General features: G+C 31.6%; 1 protein-coding gene across 5 annotated transcripts in view; it reads left to right on the top strand.

The window, feature by feature from the left end:
• The window catches only part of FSTL5 (follistatin like 5), a 631,388-nt gene that overhangs the window by 201,770 nt on the left and 405,010 nt on the right, over positions 1-24,608 (top strand). For all 5 annotated transcript variants that reach the window (XM_074337776.1, XM_074337777.1, XM_074337780.1 and 2 more), the window contains one exon: positions 18,107-18,355. In XM_074337776.1, the coding sequence (XP_074193877.1) occupies positions 18,107-18,355 (249 nt within the window). The remainder of the gene's footprint in view (positions 1-18,106; positions 18,356-24,608) is intronic.

The raw sequence follows: 24,608 nt of genomic DNA, 5'->3' as shown, positions 1-24,608 counted from the left end.
TTGTGTCTTCAAACCCAGAAGTATTCTACTGTAGTTTTCTGTGGTTTATATAGTTCTCTCTAATTTCATTTTAACCATGCACTGATAAGAATACCCGTAGAATTAAAGGGCTTTTAATTTTTAAGTCATTTTACTCATCGTTCTGGTAATGGTAGTTACATGGACATATTTAGTATAAGCATGCATTCTTTCCCCTGCCACCCCAATAGAATCAACTAGAGGGAATCTACTGTAACATATTGAATGTTTATATGCAATGAGTCTTGAATTATATACAGTTCTCTAAAATTTTATGTAAAACATAGAAGACATGTTTTCACAAATGGTTATCATGAAATCCATGTGGAACTTAATTCACAAATAATTAATTTAATCTGCAATATAAATTATATTAGTCTAAACTCTGGAAGAGGGACTAGGTAAGATATGAAAATTTTTTTACCTTTATTTGGCTAATATTGCTAAAATAGATACAAATCAGTTATAGGACAATTACTGATACAGAGGTTATGATAAAAAATGTGACTAGAAACTTGTAATACTTCTGGAAATGGGATGGAAGTAATAATCTCAAGATATACAATAAAAAGTGCTAATCACTTGAATAATCATAAAAGAAAAAAAACTTGAGCAGAATAAATGGATACAAATTCACATTTAACCATATCCTGTTAAAACTACAAAAATATCCAAAACACCTTAAAAATAATGACTATACTCTAAGCATGTTTCTCATCAGTATCAAAAAAAAATAAAGTCAAATAATACTGATAGCTAGCCATATTGAAGTTTTGGATAGTATTTTGATACTAGTAATATTCAGTCTTCAAATCCCTGAACAAAGAATGTCTTTTTGTTTATATAGGTCGTTTTAAATTTCTTTGAGCAATGTGTTGTACTTTTCAATGTATAAGGTTTATAACTTCTCAGTTGAATTTATCCATAGATATTTTATTTTGCATGCAATTGAAAATGGAAATACTTTTTGTTCTCATTTTAGATTGTTCACATTATTTATAAAAATACTACTGATATTTTTAGATTGTTCACATTATTTATAAAAATACTACTGATATTTTGATATTTTGTGTGTGTTTATATTGTATCCTTCAACTTTGTTGAATTTGTTTATTAACTCTAAGAGCTTTAACTATTAGATTCTTTAGCATGTTTATGTATAAGATCATGTCATATGTAAATCAACGAAATGTTTACTTCTCCTTTACCAATTTAAGGGCTTTTTATTTCTCTCCCCCCTCAACCCACAGAATTACTGTGTCTAGAACTTCCAGTACAATGTTGAATAGACTGGTGAAACTGGGCATTCATGGCTTAACTAAGGTTAGGAGGAAGGCATTTTCACTCATTAGTTAGCAATGTTACTTCTTTTTTTCTCATAAATTACCTTTATCAGGTTGAGGAAATTTCCTTCCATTCCTCGTTTAAGTGTTTTTATCATCAAAACATATTGGATTTTATCAAATGCTTTTTTGCATCAATTGAGATAATCATTTGTTCCCGTATTTCATTCTATTAATATGGTGAATTATATTGATTTTCATATGTTGAAAAGTCCTTGAATTCCTGGAGCAAATCCCACTTGATCATGGTGTATAATCCTCTTAATATGCTGCTGGATTGGATTTGCCTGCATTTTGTTGAAGACATGCACCTCTATTCATAAAAGATATGGGTCTGTAATTTTCTGTTCTTGTGATGTCTTTTTCTGGATTTTGTATTAGAATAATGCTGGCTTCCTAAAATGAGTGAGGATGTGTCCCCTCCTCTTCTATTTTTGGAAAGTTCAAGAATAATTGGAGATTTTTTTCTTTAACTGATTAATATAAATTACCAGTGAATTCACCTGGGCATTTATGGTAGGAAGTCTTTGATTACTGGTTCAATATCTTGTTATTTTAGTAATCTTTTTTATTTCAGTTAGGTGGTAGTAATAATCTCACTTTAACTTTTGAATTTAGCAATTGGATTTTTCTCTCTCCTTTTATTCTTTTTACATTACTGAATCAAGTGAAATGTTTCTCTTTTATATTGATTTTTTCAAAGATTCATCTTCAGTTTAGTTGATATTCTCTATTGTTTTCTGTTCTCTATTTCATTTTTTTTCTGCTCTAATCTTTATTATTAGTTTCCATCTTCTGGCTTGGGGTTTATTTTTCTCTTCATTTTTCAGTTCTTTATAGGCATTTATAGCTGTCTTCTCTCTCCAAATCCCATAAATTTTGGTATGTATACTTTCATTTCCATTCATCTCAAAGTGTCTTCTAATTTCCATCTTGATTTCTTCTTTGACCCACTGTTTTTTTAAGAATGTGTTGTTTAATTATAATTTATGTGTTAATAGTCTGTTATATTATTAATTTGTAGTTTTATTCCATTACTGTTAGAGAATAGAATTTGGATCATTTCAATTTTTTTAATGCATTGAGAATTATCTTTTTGTTTATTTATTTTGTTTGTTTATTTGTTTATTTAAAATTTTGAAAGGTATTTTACTAGATATAGGATTCTTGGTTATCAGTATTTTTATTTCAGCATGTTACATTTATCATATCACAACATTCTGGTCTCTGTGGTTTCTGCTTAGAAATCAAGTATCATTTTATTGAGAATTTATTTTGTAGGACAAGCCCTTTCTCTCTTGCTACTTTCAAAATTCATTCATGTTTGTATTTGGAAAGTTTGATTATAGTATGTCTTGGTGTGGATATTTCTGTGTTTATCTTTCTTGAACTTCATTGACTGTGTAAACTCATGTCGTTTTTTCAAATCTGGGAGGATTGCTCATTATTTTTCAAATTCCTCTTCTGCCTCTTTCTCTCTCTCCTTCTCGGACTACAATTATGCACATTTTTAAGTTTGATAGTGTCCCACAGGTCATTTAAGATTTAGGCATTCTTTTTTATTCCTTTTTATTTGTGCTTTTTGGACTAATTTATTTTTATTATTAAATTTATTGGGGTGATATGGATTAATAAAATTACATAGGCTTCAAGTGTACAATTCTATAATACATCATTTATACAGTGCATTGTATGTTCACCACCCAGAGTCAGTTCTCCTTTCATCACCACATATTTGACACCCTTTCCCCTCTTCTACCATCCCGTCATACCCCCTTACCCTCTGGTAATCACTAGACTGTTGTCTGTGTCTATGAGTTTTTGTTTTTTGTTTTGTCTAGTTCATTTGTTGCTTTCAGTTTTATATCCCACATATGAGTGAAGTCATATGGTTCTCTACTCTTTCTGAGTTATTTTGTTTAGCATGGTAATCTCAAGATCCATCCATGTTGTCCCAAATGGCAGTATTTCACCTTTTCTTTTGAATAATATTCCCTTGTATGTATGGACTACATCTTCTTTATCCAATCATCTATTGAAGGGTACTTTGGTTGTTTCCATGTCTTGGCCACCATCACTAATGCTGGAATAAACATCGGGTTACATACTTTTATGGATAAATGTTTTCAGATTTTTTGTGTAGATATCCAGAAGAAAAAATTGCTGGGTCATATGGGAATTCTATTCTTAATTATTTGAGGAACATCCATACTGTTTTTCATAGTTGCTGTAACAATTTATATTCCCACCAGCAGTGTATGAAAGTTGCTTTTTTCTACAATCTCTATAACACATGTTATTACTTGTCTTGTTGAACATAGCAGCTCTAACAGGTGTGAGATAGTATCACATTATAGTTTTGATTTGCATTTCGTTAATAGCTACTGAAGTTGTGCATTTTTTTCATTATCTGTTGGTCGTTTGTCCTTTTGGGAGAAGTGTCTGTTCAGGTCCCCTATCCATTTTTTAAGTAATTTTTTGTAGTTGAGTTGTGTGCATTCTTTATATATTTTGTATATTTGCCCCTTATTGGAGGTGCTGTTTGCAAATATCTTCTCCGATTCAGTTGTTTGCCTCTTTGATGACATGATTCTTTGTATAGAAAATCCTAAAGACTCCATCAAGAAATGATTAGAAGCAATAAACAAATACAGTACAGTTGCAAGATACAAAATCAATGTACAAAATTCCTTTGTGTTCTTATGTACTAACAATGAATTCAGAAAAAGAGATTAAAACAATTCATTTTGCAATTGCAACAAAAAGAATAAGATACCTAGGAATAAGCTTAACAAAGGGATCTGAAGGACATATACAGTGGACATTTTATAAGACATTATAAAAAAATGAAGAAGACACAAGAAATGGAACGATATTCTGTGTTCATGGATTGGAGATCAGCATAGTTTAAATGTCCCTATTACCCAGAGCAATATACAGATTTAATGTAATCCCCATCAAAATCACAATGACATTCTTTAAAGAAATAAAAAAAAAAATCAGATGTGTATGGAATCACAAAAGACTCCAAATAGCTAAAGCAATCCTAAGAAAATAGAACAAGACGAACAAGACTGGAGGTATTACACATCCTGTCTTCACTGTATACTACAAAGTGACAATAATCATGGTATTGGCAGAAATTCAGACACACAGACCGATGGAATAGAACTGAGAACCTAAAAATAAACCCACATATATATGGACAGATAATTTTCAACAAAGGACCAAAAACATACAAAGAAGATAAGAAAGCCTCTGTGATAAATTTTGCTGGTGAAATTGGAAAGCCATGTGCAAAGGGATGAACTAGACTGTTATCTGTCGCCATATACCAAGATTAATTCAAAATGGATCACAGACCTGATATAAGACCTGGAAAAAAAAAAAAAGCTGTATAGAAGAACACATAAGTACTCACCTTGTGAACCTTGAGTTCAAAGAGGATTTTATGAATTTGACCTCAAAGGCACAGGAAGTAAAAGTTAAAATAAATGAATGGGCCTATATCAAACTGAAAACTTTCTGCACAGCAAAAGAAACCATCAACAGACTGGATTATTTCTATTGACTTATCTTCAAGTTTTTGATTCTTTTTTCTGCTTACAAAAATCTATTTAAAGTCTCTAGTGATTTCTTTTTTTTCAATTTAAGAAATTGTAATTTTCAGAGCCAGAATATCTGGAAACATGGGCTGACAATTTCAACACAACCAGTCACTGGGACAGGGAGATAGGCAAGGACAAGTAAAAATATCACAAAGATTTTCTACCATTTTTAAGTTGCCTTTTCTGGATTAAGCATTCTCTTCATTTCTATAAACTTTTGACTATTTTCCAGAGTTCTGATGAAACTTATTCTGACAATTTATGCAAACATTTTTGGTGGTTCTGTGGAGGAAAAGGCCTTTGAAGTTACCTCCTCCATTATTTTTCCTGATGTCATCTTGCACATAACTTTATAATTGACCTTCCTGATTGACTGTTTTTCTCTTGTTACGGCTTGTTCAATAACCCAGAATGTCACCTATTTCTGGTTAAATGAAGCCAAAGTCTCCAAACTAGCAATAAGAATTGCTATAGTTTGCTCTTTCATAAAGAACAAAAAAGCAAATCCTTTTCTACAGTGCTTCTCAGTATATGGTCATTTTTATGCTTGAGTTATGAAGTGTGTCTGCCAGCTTAATGAGCCAAAGCACAAACTAGATGAGAATCAGTTAAAGGTTATAAAGAAGAAACCTTTCTGACACCATTGACTGAATATCCCTAAAACAGAATTGAGTCTTAACTTGGTTATTTGGGTTTTAAAGAGAGAGAAAATATCATTAAAAATTAGTATATCTATAATAAAAGCAAACTTCTGATATTACAAATATTTTCAGTATAATTTTAAGCTATAGGCGTTCCAACACCAAGAATGGGCAGTTTTAGAATTCATTCTGATTCATGTGCATTGTTCCAATTGAGTTCGTGAAATATAGATTTCTTATATTCATTCTAAACAAATATTTAAACAAGTAGTTCTATAGCACAATTTTGTTTAGGTGTCATGGAGAAAAAAAACAGTTCTACAAAAGTGCACTGACACTGATGAGTGGTGGTGGTGATGGTAGAATGTACTTTCGTAAGGAAGGAGTGTACGGAAGGTTATAAAGGAATGGTGTAAGTTAAGACCTCTTGGTAGATGAGAAGACAAGTAATGTGAGACCTATATGATGAGTGGGAGTTAGAAAAGAAACTAGGTGTGTCAGTAGAAAGGTGAGATGATTTCTGAGCAGTCACCGTGTTAGAATATCATGAAGACCAGGACATTTGCAATAGATAGGGCAACTGGCAGGGACGTAGTATAAATCAGGTACTGAAGTATAGCAGGCATGTAGATAGAGAGAGAGGCTCTGTGCACTTTTTTTTTGTTTGTTTTGTTTTTGTTTTTAACTTTACCATTCCATATCTCCAGCTCTCAAGTGTAAGTGGAAGGAGATATACCTCTATGGAGACCTACAAGTGTCCCCAGGATCAGGGCATGGAGGGGAGAGCAGGCCCAGGGACATTATCGACACAAAATCCTTTTCCTTCAGAATTTTGTACTTCTTTATGGCTTTCTTGCTTTCTCTGTTGCTATTGAGAATTCTGATCTCTAATCCATTTTGCATGACTGAATATTTTGTTTTCCTATTTGGAAGCTTGTAGAAAATTCTCTTTTCAATATTTTAAAATTTCATGATGTGTCATGGTATGAGTCTCTTCTAATTCATTTTACTGGGCACTGGGTGAACTCTCTCAATTTGGCAATTTGTGTCCTTCAGTTCTGGGAAATATTTTAATAATTTTATTAATTATTTCCTACCATCTGTTTTTCTTCCCTCTCCATCTGGACCTTCTATTATTTGGACTTTAGAATTCTGGAAGTGATATCTGTGTTGTCTTTTATTTTCTTTTTGATGTGTTTTTTATTTTTATTTTTTTATTTACTTATTTTTGTGAGGTTTTCTTAACTTTATTGTCCAGACTCTCTCTTGAAGTTTCTATTTAACTATCAGCTTTTTAAATTCCAGTGGTTCTTTTTGGCTTTTATGAACTTTTTCCCATTCTTATTTCAGAGTTCATCTTGTTTCAGAGATGAACTATAATCTTTTATTTCTATGATGATATAAATTAAAGATTTTAGATTTTTGTTTTACTTTTTATATAATTTTTTCTCCTGCATATTCTCATTTACATTGTTTGTATCTCTTTGTTTTGGCTTTATTTTCCATCCTAGTTTACTCAGCTGTCCAGTTAATACTGGCTTTTGGCTTTTGATGAAGAGAGGGATATCAAATAGCTGGCCTGAAATTTCTGAGCACCAGGTAAAGTTTTCAACTGTAAACTTCACTGTAGATGACTTGGGTGGATCAATTTTAGGGAACTTCCAATATTAGGCTACAGATTCCCCGAGAACAGTTTGAATCACCTGCCTAAAGTCCATGCCTGTGACTGTCAATAGTTTTGCAGGGTGCTGGGATGGCATGCACTCAGGGAGAGAACCGCTCTTCACTGCATTTAACATTCAGTGTTCAGATTCCATACGTTTTGTGTCTGAGTGTATTAACCTCAGACTTCTACCAGGATTGTGCAGAGGACGTGATCTAGTAATTTAACAACTTAAACAATTTTCAGCATGCCTCCGTATTTTAAAATCACTGCCACTCTCATTTCCTGAGGTACTTGGTATTGCTAGTTTATGGACTTTTTTGAGGAATCTGTGCTATAAATAAGGTTTTCCATTTTACTCACTACAATATTCGGATACAGTTTTCCTTAGGGTCACAAAGTCAGTTCCCACTTAGCCATATGCTTTCAAACTTCCAATATTGTGTTGTCTTTTCTCCAGTTCTTATCCCTGTATATATCTTTGGAGATAATTTATTTTGGTGGTTCTGAAGGATTTAGGAGGGAACAAAATGATATTTGTGTATTCAATTTGCCATAGTAAAGCGGAAGTGCACTTAGAAAAATATGTGTGCATATACTTTGATAATGTATATTAAATATATGTGTAAGATATAGTTATAAGAAACTTCATTGATTTCTTAATTTCTACAATGCCCAAAAGTAACAACTATCAGGAAAGTTTAATCTGTATTTCATTAAAAGAAGCTGTATGTTGGGTGAAGGTAGTTTTTTATTTTGTTTTTCTTACGGTTCAGGGGAGGGTCTTTAAATCTATGCCATTCTCATAAGACCGTTTGTGAAGGTTGTATAGATTTTTCTTATTGGTTACCATTAGGACCATTGGGATACCTAGGAAGAAAATTTGTTATTTGGACCTAATTGGACAGAAGTTGAATATAAGGAAACTACTATAGGGCAAAAAAGACTGAAAGTCTGAAGCAACAAAGTCATGTACAAAGGAGTAGGCAGAATGTGACATCCTGCAGCTGGAAAAGTTGTCATCTTCTCTAGGAGAGTTCCATGAACAATCCTGCCAGAATGTCCAACCTTTAATTTCTTCTTCCTGGTGATAAAGAGATGGCCTTGACTATGTAGTCCCAGATGTTTATTGGAATTTTGGAAACAGATGCATTCAGTGATCACTTACTTTCTTAGGTCTGTGAGGAAAGTCAAGAGTAATCAGATGGATATGAAGTTAGAATAGGATTGCTTTTTCAGAAAGATATCATGGGATAGTTGACCTTATTGTACAATCCTTGTAGAGGAAAGGCAGGGAGCTCTGCACCATTGATGCTGGGTACCCAACAACAGAGAATAAATTAGAAACAAAGATTCTGTGAAATCAAAATTGAGTGAAATAATTAGCTTCCAAAGTTTTCTCTCCCTACTACTTTAATGTTCTCATTCTTCTATTTAATGACTTTTTAAAAATGCCCTGCCAAACTGGAGCTCTTGTGCCAAATATAATCATTAAGTCGGAACTGGGAGAGTTCTAACTTCCATTACTTGATAAATTGACAATGTGGGCAGCATATTTACTAAAATAGAAGAAATGTGATCATGAGCTCCAAAGAGAAATGAACGGCCACATTTTGTTTAAGAACATATTACACATAATGAGTATTTTCTGTAAAAGATCATCAATATGGTACCATACTATTGAATCAAGAGGGTTGAGTGGAGTCTGTGGGCTAAACTGGGACCCTATCATATTAAGTACTGTTTCAATGAGTATCAAATAGCACATGAACTTTGAACTATAATGTGTACTTTTTGAAAATTGCCTACTTGTTTGGTTGTTTATTATAATGAAAAAAATAACAGCAACAACATTGATTTTAATAATACTTAACATTAACGTTGCACTTATTATCTGATAGGTACTATTTTAAAGGCTTTCTGTGCATTAATTTATAATGATTCTATGAGACCAGTTTGATTACCCTTTCCATTTTACAGGTGAGAAAAGTAAAGCAGAAAGATTACACAACCAGTTACTACGTAATGGAGCCAGATTTCAAACCTGGGCAATGGGACTCCAGGTCCAATGCTCCAAATAAGATTTTCTTAAAGTTACCAGTTCTTTTATGACTAAGAGTGAAAGTATTTCCAGTACACTTGAAAAACTTTTTCAAAGTTCAAGTTGCTAATTACAACTCCCCCTTCTATATACGCTTTACCTCCCCTTAAAATATTTATTCATGTTTCCACCTATCATTTTATATAGATGGCTGTCTCATTCAGATTCCTAGATTTCTAATAAGCTCAAGTTTTACATTTCAAATTGTGTATAATACATATCTTCTATGTATTCCCACCAGAAATATAAAAATCAATAGGAACAAAGTACAGGCAGAATACTATAATGGCTAATAGCACAAACGTAAGTTTGAGGCCTGGCACCATCACTTACCAATTATATGACCCTGGGCATGATAAATAGTCATTTTGAGCCAGTTTCTTCTTTATTTGTAAAGCAGGAAACAAATAGCATGTATTTCAAAAGATGGTTACAAAGATCAAACGAGAAAAAATGCTTTAAAAAATGCTTCAGTTAGTATACACAAATGGTAGTTATTTGTAGAAAGGAAATTTGATTTGGAGATTTTTTTTTTTTTTATTCTTCTCCACTTCACAGCTACCACTGAAAGAACAAATTATATAGAAAAAAGCTATATTGGTGTTGCCATTTATCTAATTGTAAAAAAAATATGGTAAATAATTACTTAAAATAAGTTTAAAATGAGATATAGCAGGTTTTCCTTGCATTCCTTTATTGGAACAATAGTAAGGATTGCCTTACCGAATTAGGACACTATCACTCTGAAACCACTTGTAAGGTTAATGCAAAAAAGATAGAAGGGTCAAGTTTTATGGTACATAGACTATTGCTCTCCTGTCTTGCCATGGTCTTCCTTTTCCAACCAATTTCCACCTGTTAAGATCCTAAACTTTTTTTTTAAATCCTTGATCAAATATGACTTCTATTAGGAAGTTTTATTTTTTGGTTGTTTTTTTTTAGTTTTCCTCATACTAAATATATATTTCCTCTAGCATTCACATAACTCGATCTCCCATGTGTCTTTTTTTACTTTATAAAATATGTATGTTTTAATTATTTCACATCCTTACTAAAATATGAAGGTCTTCCTGAACCTAAGTACATGACATGTATCTTTGTATACTTTTCAGTAGTTAGGTGATTAACTTTAGGTAGGAAGTTCTGCAACATAACCTCTACATCCAAAAAGGAGATGATGATAAAGGAAAGAAACAAGGAAAGTTATAAACACAATAAAATATCAATTTGGTGGGATCCTGTGGCCCTGCAGCCTAAAATGCATAATGAGAGAAACCCTGGATAAAGAGCTCTGATGTTAGATATGTTGTCAGGTAGGGAGAGTGAGGTACCAGATGATGAAATGACTTTTACATTCACACCAAAACTGTCACATCTGTCTGCCAACACTGTAAAGTAGAAAACAATATTATTAGTTAGGCAAATTATATATGACATTAAGGTGTATGTAGAGAAGATTATCATGTGAAGATTAAAATACTTATAGGACATAAAATATATGTATTGCAGTGTTTTGTTTTGTAACTTGTAAAGAGTTTATCAATGGTTTACAACTAACCAAAAGCCATTGATGAGAACACCAGAATCAAAATATTTAGAAGGCTCAAGAAACTACTCAATTAACTGATAAAACTAAGAAAAAAATAGTCTTTCAAAATAACTGAAAAAGTTTTCGTTTGGTTAAGTAATGAATTAAAATATTGATTTCATTTTGTGGAAAAATAATGTTTTCAAATACACGTCATAAAAGTATAGACATCGTAAATGTAGAATAACTTTTAAAAATTGGTTTTTCTGAAAGGAAAATAAACAAAGTGATATGGGTAAAAAAAACCAAAATATTTATAGAGCTACAGAATAGAGATCAATCAATAAAACCAAAGACCTAGAGATCATAGCGGGACATTGGCTAAATGGGATTTTGAATACATACGCAGATATTCCCTGACTAACAGTGTTTCAACTCACAGTTTTTCGACCTTACCATGGTACAAAAGTGACATGCATTTAGTAGAAACCATATTTTGAATTTTGATCTATTCTTGGGCTAGCAATGTATGGTACAATGCTCTCTCCCAATGCTGACAAGGCAGCAAGCCATGGCTCCCAGTCAGCCAGTAATACAAGGACGTAAACAACTGACACTGTACTGTACTCTGTGTTGCCAGCATTTTTCAGATGTTGTGTTCTGTGTTTTTGCATCCCATTATGTCTACAAAACACCCATGTGTGTCTCCTGCTTTGGGTGAGAAGAGAGGAAGGCAATCATTTATGGGATGAAACTGATTCTACTTTCTACGTTATGTCTGTGTGATTTTGACTAATCTAAGAAACTCACATAAGGGAATCACACTGTCTTTGTCTTTTGTAACTGACTTATGGAACACTTTGTACTTTCTATTCAGTTTTGCTCTGAACCTAATCATTCTAAAAAAAAGTCTATTAAAAACATAACAAAGGCATTAAATACACTCTGATAAAGAAAAATAACTCTTCAAAAGCAATGCATATTAAAAATAATGTATTGAAGTAGATTTTAAAATTAAAACTTTTAAATTTAAAAGCAATATTCTTCTAGCAGTCATTTATTTGTATAGTAATAATAGAAACTGCTATGTCTTCATCTCTCCTAAATTTCCTATTAGCCATATGGCTTATCTGACTAACAATCAGCATTATAATGAATCTGAGGATTATCTAGCCAAATCTACCCTTCTATTACAATGTTTGATTTTCACTTAAAACATGTTTGTTTTGCTATTGAATGTAATTGTGTGAAAATATCTACATTATTTGAGAATAATCTATCTCTTGCTTTAAAGTTTTAATAAGAAATGAGATGTTTTCAAAGTTTTGGATGTGTAACCCAAAGCCTGAAATATTTAAAGTTTCACACATGATTTAGCATCTGTCTTTCAGCTCATTGCATAGACATATAAAATGAAATACGTTTCTCTTATGTCCGCTAATTGATGTATCTTCTTACGTATGGAGCTACATCACTCATAGGGGAGATGTGTACTGTCAGCAAAACTACTAACAAATAACTATAAAACAAGGAAATACATTTTTTTCTTTAAATATCACTCAAAATACTTACAGAACTCTGATTTTAGAACAACTATTTTGCTTTTAATAATCACAGTCATCTATAAGAAGGTCTTAAATACGAAATATTCACCTATGATCTGTACTGTGAATTGGTTTGTCTATCTATGTACTGACCTGTCTACAATGTCAAGACATTTCCAGTTACTTACAGAAAGTATTATCTAGTGAGATTTCTTTGGCTTCTAACCCATTTCTGTGATCTAAATAAATCACACAGATGATGGAAATATTTTTATCCGGTAAAGTGTTCTCGTATAACCATAAGTACACTCTAAATTCTCAGTGAGCTGATGACATAAATTTACTAGAGAAACCTTGGCTCCTAGATGGGTCATGGAAAGGATAAAATTAATGGTTAGGAAAACTCGTAGTGTACTTTCTTATCAAGGTAACAACATGAGGTGGGAAAGAGTTTTGTGAGTGTATCTTAGGCTATTTCCATTTTCTGTTGTCATAATTCAAATGGTCACACTGCAGACGAGAACATCAAGACAGCAACCACTGCCATATTAATTAACAGTCACCAATCATCGAACTTTTTAAACGACACATGAAAAATCATCTGCATTGGCAAATATTTATTTTCATTGAACAGAAAATATAATTTAGATGCATGAAATTTAACTGAATCCCTGCTTTTGTATGCCTATCTTTTTCATATTTACTTTTTAAAAATAAATCTGATGGCAGAATTCCATAAAAGTGCTTGCAGATGTCTAATGGATTATCTAAAATAAGAAGGTTCCAAATTCACTGAACTACAGATATGTGACAGTTCAAACTATATTTTAGTCGTGGCTCACCAGGTAAACCTTCAGTAAGACAGCCTTGTTTTGACTGACTTCACAGAATAGCAGCAGGGAATACATATTCCTGTCTTTAAAGGCCATGAAATGATCATACTGTGCTCAATCTTCTGCAAGCATTAGAGTATTTACTTGGACTTCCATTTACCATGAAGTTTGTGAGGACTGAATGTGTTTTGTTAGAGTTTACAGTGTGCAACAGGAAATTGTATTTTGAATTTACTGTAGTGTTTCACAATTTTTCCACATGTGGGTAGCAAAATGTCACCAAACTATTATGCTTCTAAACCAAAATATGTAATTATCTAAATGTGAGCCTTCTTTTTTCTGTTTTTGCAGATGAGGGAAATTCTTATATAGCGGATACGTGGAAATCGTAGGTGTATTATTTGGAAACAGACATTTAGATATGCCTGTAAATACATTGCAGTGAATGTAATAAAAACTAGAGTTGTCAAAGGCTGTTGTTTATTCATTCCAATGATTTTAAGTTAACATAATCCACATACCAAATTAATAACAAATGATAATTCTAAATAATAATAACTGTATTTGTTAAACATGTTAGTCTGTTCCAGGCCCTTTCAGTGCATCATCTACATTATCCTCTCAACAACCATATGAATTTATAATTATCATTATCTCCATTTTATTTATTAATTTAAATAATACTTATAGAGTTTCTTCTGTGTTCTAGGTATATGGGGAAACTGAGTCCCGTCTATGTTAACTAACTTGTTTAGAATCACACTTGTAGTGACAGTTGGAATACAAATGAAGGACTCTGATTTGAAAGTTCATTTTGGTGACTACGAACCTGATACAAAAACAAAATAAATAATGACGAAATCTTAGGGAAAAGAGCAATGTAGAACATCTAAGTTAAAAATAGTTTTGCATTTAGTGCAGTTGAGGCTATTTGTAAAGTATGAAAATATTTAAATTAGAGAATTATGAGCATATGGTTGTTTGCTGCAGGTGATGTTTAAATATTAGGCATTCTAGAGAAAGTTTACTAAATATGTTTCTCAGACATTAGCTTTTATTAGAAACTATGTTTTTCCAATAATTCTTAAATGAATTATTTGGGTGAGAGTAAATATAAAGATGATTTATTAATTCCCTCTTATTTTAGCATTTGAATATCAGGTCCCGATTGAGGTCAGACAAATATGGGATGGAAAAGCAGACTATAGTCATGTTCTCTGACCTGAAATCTGTTGTTCTTTTTAACAAATCAAAATTAACATAATACTTACATTTTGTACTTTCCTACTATGTATTTTTGTGAGACAATTAACACCTCAAATAATTTGGCACTCTAAACCAATTATGTTTATTGCCACTGTAATCGTTAGAGGTAGTTAATTCATCAAAATCTGGTTCTTCCCTTCTTCTGCTGCTACTGTGTTAAATCCAGCGTCAGTCTGTTTCATCCCCTGCGTATCCCCGTGTCAGCCTTCTGGACTCCTACCCCATTCTTCAGACAAAACCTCAATTGTGACGTGATGCATTGTCCCTGAGGCCTTACCTGCTATTATCCATCTTCCTCTCCTTTGTGCCCCTACGTGCGCCCTGAATCTTTGTCTCTCCGGTTGGGCACTGTCAGATCCTGACGTATGCCCTGCGTGAACCACTAGAAAAAAGTGTCAATGACCATTCTTTTCATATATATCCGATAGCAATTAATATAGCACCTTACACATAAAAATAAGTACATTTTATTAATGTTTATTTCAATCTAGATCCACTTCATATTAAGCATCTGTTTGATAAAGTCTATATTTTATAAATTACTTGAAGAGAATTTCATCACGGTTGAGATCCTGAAAAAAAACAAATTTTAGAATTATGTAAAATTATTTTGATTTATGACTTGGTGTCTTTCATTTTTTAATGTTTCAGCTTTGTTTGTGTTTTATATATGAGGAATTTTTGTAGAGCTCTGAAGGCATAAACGTTATAAAATTATGTAATTGTTAAATACATATCCCTTTTGTGGGAACAAATGTGATTTTATCAAGGTATAAGATAGCAGAATATAAGTTCTTGATTAAAATACATTTAGTGCATTATCTGACTGCATGTAAAATAAATCTTTGACATGTTGATCAGATTAAATTGATACAATCTCAACTAAAACTGAAGTTCAGCATTAGCTATGGATAATTACTTATGGATATCAGAAAGGATATGTTCTAGTTATTCATTTACATAATTTGAGCTTTCTTTTGGATTGCCTATGAATTAATTAAATTTTCTTTAATTGTAGCATCTACATGCAACACAACTTATAGCTAATGTAAAATAGCTCATTAACTTCTACCAAATAGCCAATATCCTAATACGAATCTCTGAACTGGAATATAGGCATTAAGAGGAGAGAATCTGAGAAGAATACCCACCAACCTACATATACTAGAAATGACCTCATTTGATGGCAGAGCATTCCTCCACCAAAATGAAATTCTGATTCAGTCAGCTACCTTAATTTATGACTGAAATATAAAATGATCAGACTCTCTTGATAAACATTAAACTTATTCTTTGATAATAAAAGTAAATTAAATATTTTTCTGATAAATCTTAAACTATTTGATAACAAGAAACTGTTAGTAAGATGGTATATATACATATATTTAATATGTATATATATATATTACATATATATATATATAATTATAAGAAGTAAAACTATATGGGACAGATTTCTGTGTTATAATGGCAGCCTCATATTGGACCCTATAAACATTAGATTAACAACTATTGTAAGTACTGGTGTACGGATGAGGAATAAGATTTTCCCAAATGAAATTAGTCATTATTTTATAGTTATGATTGTCATATTTAGATGTTCTTTTTTAATGTATTATATTGAATATTAAAAGCAATATTAGAAAAACAGAAACATTAGCCCAATATCATATACACCTATCTAGTCAATTGTGTTAATTTTTCCACATCTTCTCATTTCTTCCGAATACTTGCATTACTTTACATGGTTTTAATCATAGCATAAACTTCTCATCTTTTCCACTTAGGAGTTTTAATAATTGTTTACCTGGTCTTTTTCTTTGTGTTATATTTATTTGAGTTATAAATTAGAATATCTTTAAATCAAAGGCCCTAAAATGTTTTCCTGGAAGCAACAGTATCATCATTAGCTGTAAACTTGGGAATAAATTTGGGGCTGTAACCCAGATCTACAGAATCAAAAACTCTAGATTTTAGTGGAGGTAGAATCTGTGTTTTAACAACCTCTCTAGTCGATTCTATTCTATGCCAAACTTCAAGAACTACTTCAGTAAATATATTTTCCAAACACTTGGGAAGCTTTGTTGAACAAATTGTATTATTTTGTCTTTGAAATTTTATAGAATATTTTTTCAACATTTAGAATGTGGTGTCAGAGTACAAGTATTTTGAAATTATTTTTAAAAAGATTTGTACCAATTTATATTGCTATCAAAAATGTAAATTAGTTTCTAAAATTATGCTGTTGATAACATTGGTCTTTTTTGGTAATTTTAATTTGCTAAATTTCATTTGGAAATACACACATACATATATATGTATATATAGTATTATAGCATAGGTCTTATTTAAAAACAAATACTAGTAATTATTTAAATCCTTTTTTATTTGTGTATCCCTGTCCTTACGAAAATTAGTTTCTAAAAAGATAGTAATACTACTACTAATAACTAACCCTTAAATTGAGTTTTATATGTGCTAATCCCTTTAATCGTGATAACTCTATGAGGATATGCTATCATTTCTGTTTTACCGATTACAAAACTGAGTTACAGATGTGTTAGTACCTACCCAAGGTCCTGAAGCTTGCAGCTGGTGGAGCTGTGGTTTTAACTCTGAATCAGAATCCATGTTCTTAATAATTATGATTCAATCATGTAGGGGGATGGTTTCCAACCAAGATAAACATTAAATGTCTAAAATAATTACTCTAACTTTATAACCTCTCAAACTTTTCCTTTATTTTCCTTTCTTGTTTTCAATATATATAGTGTCATGATAGTATATATATATATATAAATACACACACACATTTGCTTTTTTATTTTCTAGTTAGATAAAGTTCTCAAAGGAGAAAAGCCAGTTCTGCCTATAAAAGCATAGGGATTCAATTGTTTGGTTTCAGTACAAGACTGCTGGATCCATCTATATTTTTCTTATGCCAATAGCAATTATTAGACTGAATAAGTAACAAGAAAATCAATTTGCGCATGATTTATTAATTCATTCATGAGATGCATAAGTAATTGTCAGGTACAAAAGTTCAAAAGAAGAAAGGATCAATTGTCAGAATCCACCAAGAAGTTTTCAAGACACATTTCTCATTCCTGTCTCCTACTATTTTCTGCCTTATATGCATGCATTTCCTTTCTCCTATCCAGAATGCTGTTAATGTAAAAATTGACATTTATTAAATATTTACTATGTGCCAGGGATGTGCTTTCTGTGGATTATCACAGGTAGCATTTTGTGAAACTCGAGGACATTATACTATTTTCCCCATAGTAGAGCCTGGATTTGAAATCAGGCAATTTAACTTTAGAGACCTTGTCCATAAGGTCTAGTGCACTACTTATTGGGGAGGGAGAAGGGAGCTCAAGGAGGAGAAGGGAGGAAGGGAAGAGTGTTGAGGGTATTATGAGAAAGTTCACCTGCCAGTCCCTTCCCTAGTTGAGTACAATTGAACACTGGTTATACTATATATGAATGTATTGTCAATCTTTGACATGATTATATTTTTTGGACATATGATCAAAATCATGTTGTATTCTTTATCCTCAGGATTCCAGATTCAGGATGGCCCTTTGGGATCTTGTGAAAATAAGTACTGTGGCTTGGGAAGGCACTGTGTCATCAGCAGAGAGACAGGGCAAGCAGAGTGTGCCTGCATGAACCTTTGCAAACGGCACTACAAACCAGTGTGCGGATCTGACGGCGAATTCTATGAAAACCATTGTGAAGTGCACAGAGCCGCTTGCCTGAAGAAACAAAAGATCACCATCGTTCACAATGACAACTGCTTCTTGAAAGGTAAATGCAGGGTGAAACCAAAGTGTCACCCTCGTCTATTTCTTTTCCTCCTCTCAACAAGTGCCTTAAAGTTTAACCTCTAATAATTTTATATCAGCAAAGGTCTAAAGGGAAAGGAAAAAAAGGAAAGGTGAACTTAATTACACCACTAAGCAGCAAGTGTACAGAAATTTACATGGATGTGATTCTGAATCTCAGTTATGAGAACAAAGCTGGCCAAAATATGACTCAAAATGTAATATAGCTTACAGCATTGCACCATATGGCTTCCCAATCATGCAGTTATCTTAGGGACAGAGGATGGCTGGCCAATTCAGTCAACAGGCCAAATCCACCCAGTGAAAAGCACCTGGAGTGGAATTGAGGGAATAGTGCATGCCAAGCCATGCTGTGATAACATCTCATTTCTTGCTGATTAAAAAGGATCATTTCAGTTTGTGCCACATAATTCAAATTGTAAGTAACCCATACAAGCCCACTGAAACAACTATGAAGAACTCATACTAAACTCCACTAGTCGATCTGAGATGACCGTAATTTAAATTTTTAAAGTATTGGTATTTACTTTCATGATACATAAAATCATTGGTAATTTTTTATGGAAAAGTATAGCTGAATTAATAATTTGACAAATTATTTTAACATGCTATGTAAATAAATCATTGAATATCTTTGAATTCATTTATTTATAAGCACACTTGTTTTTATCTGTTTATTTTTACTGATTGAAATAATTGCTCATTAATAGTTATAATCCAAACTGAAAATCTAAGGTGTTAAATATATAGAACTTTCATTCTTCGAATAGGCCAGTGAGCTACCTGATTTCTAATCTTTGATTCCATGTCCCAATTTCTCAGAATATTCCTGAAGCATATTTACACTTACAAATTTGTTTGATGTTTTAATTCTTAGCTTAAATTTATTCAAATATGATATAACATTTCATTTGCTCACCAGTTAGGATAAAATGACTATTTAAAAATTGTTCTTTTTCGAACTTGGTAGAATAAATCAAGTATTATTTCCAAGGTTGTAAAAAAAAATGATACACAGAGCTTTTAAATGATATAAATGCAATGCTGTACAGTCATTTTGGCTACTAGAAGCCCTTTGATATAAATGAAGTAAAATTATGGAGTAATTTTATGAAGTAAAAAATGTTTTTCTTACCTTAGTGACCCATGTGCACCTTAAGTCATACATGTACAGAGAATTTTATATTAGATCATCTTCCTTTATGGAGAGAATGCTGGCTGCTTTGGTTTTAAGTTCAGTTTATTTTCCTGTCCTATCAAATCTGTTTTTACAAATAGTTGAAATGAATTCTATTAATATTGTACTTTAAAGTTCATAAAAACATATTTTTCTGTTGTTTTGATCTAAGATGGTACAGTAGAAATTTCTCTATTCTAATGTATATCATAAAACTATGTAAATAGTATGTTATTAAGTTAATTTAGAATCATACCCTCAAACTCAGGTTTTGTCCCATTGACACCAAGTAATTGATTACATGGAAATATATGATACTAAATATGATGTGGGGGAAAAAATCTGGTGTATTTAATGCTCTGCTTTATTGCTAGATGTTTAGGCATAATGAAACTCAGTCTGTAAATCAGCAAGAAGACCAATGAACTGGATATGGATAAGAATGTTGTCCTCTTTATGAGTTCATAAACAATGATTTTAAGGATTTTTGTCCTTTAGACTTGTACTAAACATCTTTTTAGAGCTCTGATTGCTTCAACATACTTTCTCATTATATCAGGGTTGCCAAAAAATGTATACACATAACATGTATTCATCTTTTGTTATCGGTATATATTGAGTATTACAATTTTCATAGTATTTGCTGTTTTGAAATGTGTATATATTTTTTTGGCATCCTCTATATATACTCATAGTATTAAAATTCCATTTATGTTATCTTATTTAGTTAGCACATTTCCCAGCTCAAAATTTGGGGGTCTTTTGTTTATTTGTTCTGATGTTTTACCTACCACATATATCACTCATAAAATAACAATTTCAGCACAAAGGAAATAATATACAGCAAAACAATAAATTGCTTGGCTTAGTCGTGTGCCATTGGCCAACTTTTGGACATAAAAGAAAATTCAATATAATTGAAAGCCTGACATTATTGTGATGGCTAAAATTAATTCTTGTGATTGGGAATTATATGTGTATCCGTGGAATTACGGCCATTTACATTGTTTCAATAATAGCACAAAGGAAGAGGGAAATGAAAATATTAGGTTCAAATACTGCTGAAACTTATGTTTAATTAGATATTAAAAAGAAAATAATCAAAACAAAAAAAATAATAGGAATGAGTTTTCCTCCTTAGAAAAATATGCTACTTTTAGATTTAAAAAGAGGTGATTATGAAAACCTTAGAATAGGAGTCAACAAGCAAGAACCTATAGGCCACATCCACGTTGTATCCCATTTTTTCCGTGCACCATTGTTGGAACACAGCCACACCTATTTGCTTAGGAGTCGTTTTTGGAGGTCTTTTCGCTGCTAAAGAAGAGCTAAGTAGTTCCAACAGTGAGAATGTAGCCTACAAAGCTTAAAAAATGTAAATCTTCCCAGAAAAGAGTTGTTGAATTTTGCTTTAAAAGATTACTAGTGCCTTAAAATAAAATTTTAAAAATATTCGCAGGTCTTTACTATTCTGTATCTTCTTGGCTATGGTGGTGAACATAGGGATGGACACGTGGTAAAATCGAATGAACACACACCCACCCATACACAAATGCATACAAATAAAGCAGGAAACCTGAGTAAGATCAAAGGATAGTATCAAAGATGAATTCCTGGTTCTAATATTGTACTATAGTTTTTCCAAAATGTTACCATTGCTAGAAACTGGGTCAAGGGTACATGAAACCTCTGTATTATTATCTCTACAATTGACTAAGTGATTATCTCAAAATAAATAATAAAAAAGTCCTGGAAAAATACTCTCAAATACTTAAAACAACTTTAAAAAAAGTAGGATTTGCATTATTCATTGATTATTTGAACTTGAAGGTAAGTCTTTCTTATGTGTTTCACATATCAAATTTATCAGATTTATATTTGGCATTTATATTTAAACATTAAAATAAATTATATTTGTACAATCATGTATATTGATTCATTGTTTTAGCACTAAGATTAGAGTCCAGGTTGAAAGCATACATATCTGTGTTTATAACTCTATATATCTGTATTTATATCTATATCTATATATCTTCTTCGAATTATTTGTGTTAAATATTTAAATGCTTCTGTCGTATACTTTGCATTTACTAACACTGACTTTTAAATATAGACATGAATTCACTAAGAATTATGTTTGTGATTCATGACTTGTGGAATTGTAGATAAATCATAATACATCTATGAACATAACGCTTTTCTAATTTATTTCTATTTATCTGACTACAAGAATACTGATATAGAATACTGTAGTATTTATTTATTGGCATCAAATACTTTATGATGATGATGATACTTAACATAAAATTATATTTATGTAATGCCTAATTATTCATTGTGATGACACTTGTGTCTTAAAGTCATTTATCAGCCTCATCCCACCGCCAAAAGGCTTTCTAACTGCTACAATCCATGTACTTATAACTAGTAGTTTCTTCTCACCCTGACACCAGGTCTGTCTGGCATACACAGCAGAAGTTAGCTACTCGGAAGTATAGATGTTAGCTGGAGTAAGAAACTCAAGATATAACCTATGCCAAAATGAATAGGGAATTAAACCTTTTATGAGAAAGTCAATTGAACAGAAACCCTTTTGCCATTTACTGTGCTGACAATAAAACTGCCATAAAGGCAAATGTTCTGTGCGCTTAAATGTGCATCACAAACAATAACAACTTGGAAAATATGGTTTTTACAGCTATGTGTGTGCTATTTGGATGAGATCTGACATTGCATTCTTTTTCTTTGGTATAATCTGGAGAGAAATCCATATTCCATTTATAAATTTATTTTAACCTGAACTTTTTTTTTTCTTTGAAACAGCCTTGTAAAACTTAGGCTAGAAAACTAGGCTGCCAATATTTTAAAATATGTCAGTGAATGGTAAATGCCACATGCTAATCCACATGTACTTTTAGATTGCTTTTTTTTTTTTCTTTTTTGAAAGGGCACCTTTGTAAAGTTCTACATTATGTGTAAACATTATTTTATACCATTCATGAAAAACAGTAATCTTCCAAAATATGTAAACTTTGGAAAATGATACCCAGATGTTGATGTGTTGTTTTGTGTTTTAGTCAGTATTAGCCAAATGGAACAGTGAGGTTATAGTGAAAGGAATGAATTGAACAACTGTAATGCGCATTAACTCTTTCAAGGCCAGAATGCTGATTCTCAAGAGCTGCAGGTTCTCTAAATGCATTCAGTACCCACAGCATCCAAACTAATTTGATTAATCTTTTGAATTTTGGTACATCTATATTAAATGTTTTTCTGAATTTGGTGATGTGAAATTACGTTGTATTTAATTTTTAAAATGTATTTTCTATTTAATATTTAAATGTCTTTTCAATTACAGTTGACATTCAATATTATTTTATATTAGTTTTAGGTATACAGCATAATAGACATTCACTTCACAAATTATATATATACACAATATATATGTAGTTATTACAATATTATTGACTGTATTCCTTGCGCTGTACTTTACATCGCCATGACTATTTTGTAACTACTAATTTGTACTTCTTAATCCCTTCACCTTTTTCACACAGCCCCCCAACCTTCCTCCCATCTGGCAACCCTCAGTTTGTTCTTTGTGTCTATGAGTCTGTTTCTGTTTTGTTTATTTTGTTCTTTAGATTCCACATATAAGTAAAATTATATGGTAATTGTCATTCTCTGTCTGGCTCACTTCACCTCGTTCATTTAACATTTAATCAAACTTAATCATACAGTTTTGTTGCCATTCTACTCTCTAATCAAAATGTGAACTGTATTGCCCATTACGTAACATTCTTTAGGAATCATTGTAATATGTACACTCAAATTCATTTGTTATTAAAATCATAAGAAGTGTGTTTCTCTCCTGATTTTTGAAAACTTGGTAAAGGATTCTGTAAACATTACATATGTATGTGTTTACTTTCCATTTATAGATAAATAGTAGATAAATAATAGATAGATTTTACATATAATATGAAACATGTCCAAAAGAAGGGATTTAGATATTGACTACTCAATAAATATATTAAAAAATTTAACCAGAAATTGAGAGAGAGAAGATACCAGCAATAATAATAATACATTGGTTATTATTTTAAAACACTTTCACAAATGCTATATTATTATTTCATTGTAATAAAAGCCAATGTAATATAGAAAAGGCAACAAGCCTTAGGTTTTAAAATGAACTGCCAATATTTCTACAGCAAGTTAATGCTATTGGGACAGGAGAAATGGAATCTCACTTCTCTTTTAGTGCATGTATGCTCCAAATAGTACTGCTTAAGTCTACAATACCATAATGCCTTACTTGACTATGAATTTTAAAATTTTACTTTTAATAGTAATTTCTATGTGAATATGTGACATTATTTAGACAATTTTGCCCACTGTGGCATTTGTAAGTATTAACTAATGCATTTAATACAGTTCTTGGCCTATAGAAGAACACAGTAACAGATAATTACTGGCTTTAATACTGGAACTCCAATAAGTGTGAATATTTGATTGAAACACATTTTTAAACTTGAGTCTGTGAAGCCACACATATTTCTTTTAGGTTTAAAGTAGGTTATATCTTGGGTCAAAAGACTCTGATTAAATTATTATAGAATTAAATTTCCCAAAATACCAGGCTAATGTATGGTAGTGAGCTTTCCAATTGTAGATAAAATTACTTAAAGAAAAAATGGCTAACTCAAGTTTAGAAGTATATTTTACTCATTTCTTGAAAAAACTCTCATAGTTATATTTCTCATTGATTTGTTATAGGCTAATTTAACTCATCTTATTCTACTTATTCCTTATTTAATACCGTGTTTCCCTGAAAATAAGACCTAGCCGGACCATCAGCTCTAATGCGTCTTTTGGAGCAAAAGTTAATATAAGACCCAGTCTTATTTTACTATAAGACCAGGTATAACATAACATAATATAATATAATATAATATAATATAATATAATATAATATAATATAATATAATATACCAGGTCTTATATTAATTTTTGCTCCAAAAGATGCATTAGAGCT

This window comes from Rhinolophus sinicus, linkage group LG07, assembly GCF_036562045.2.
Source record: "Rhinolophus sinicus isolate RSC01 linkage group LG07, ASM3656204v1, whole genome shotgun sequence".
NCBI classification, from domain to species: Eukaryota; Metazoa; Chordata; class Mammalia; order Chiroptera; family Rhinolophidae; genus Rhinolophus; species Rhinolophus sinicus.
The sequence above is the reverse complement of the archived record's forward strand: the minus strand, read 5'-3'. Positions and strand labels throughout refer to the sequence as shown.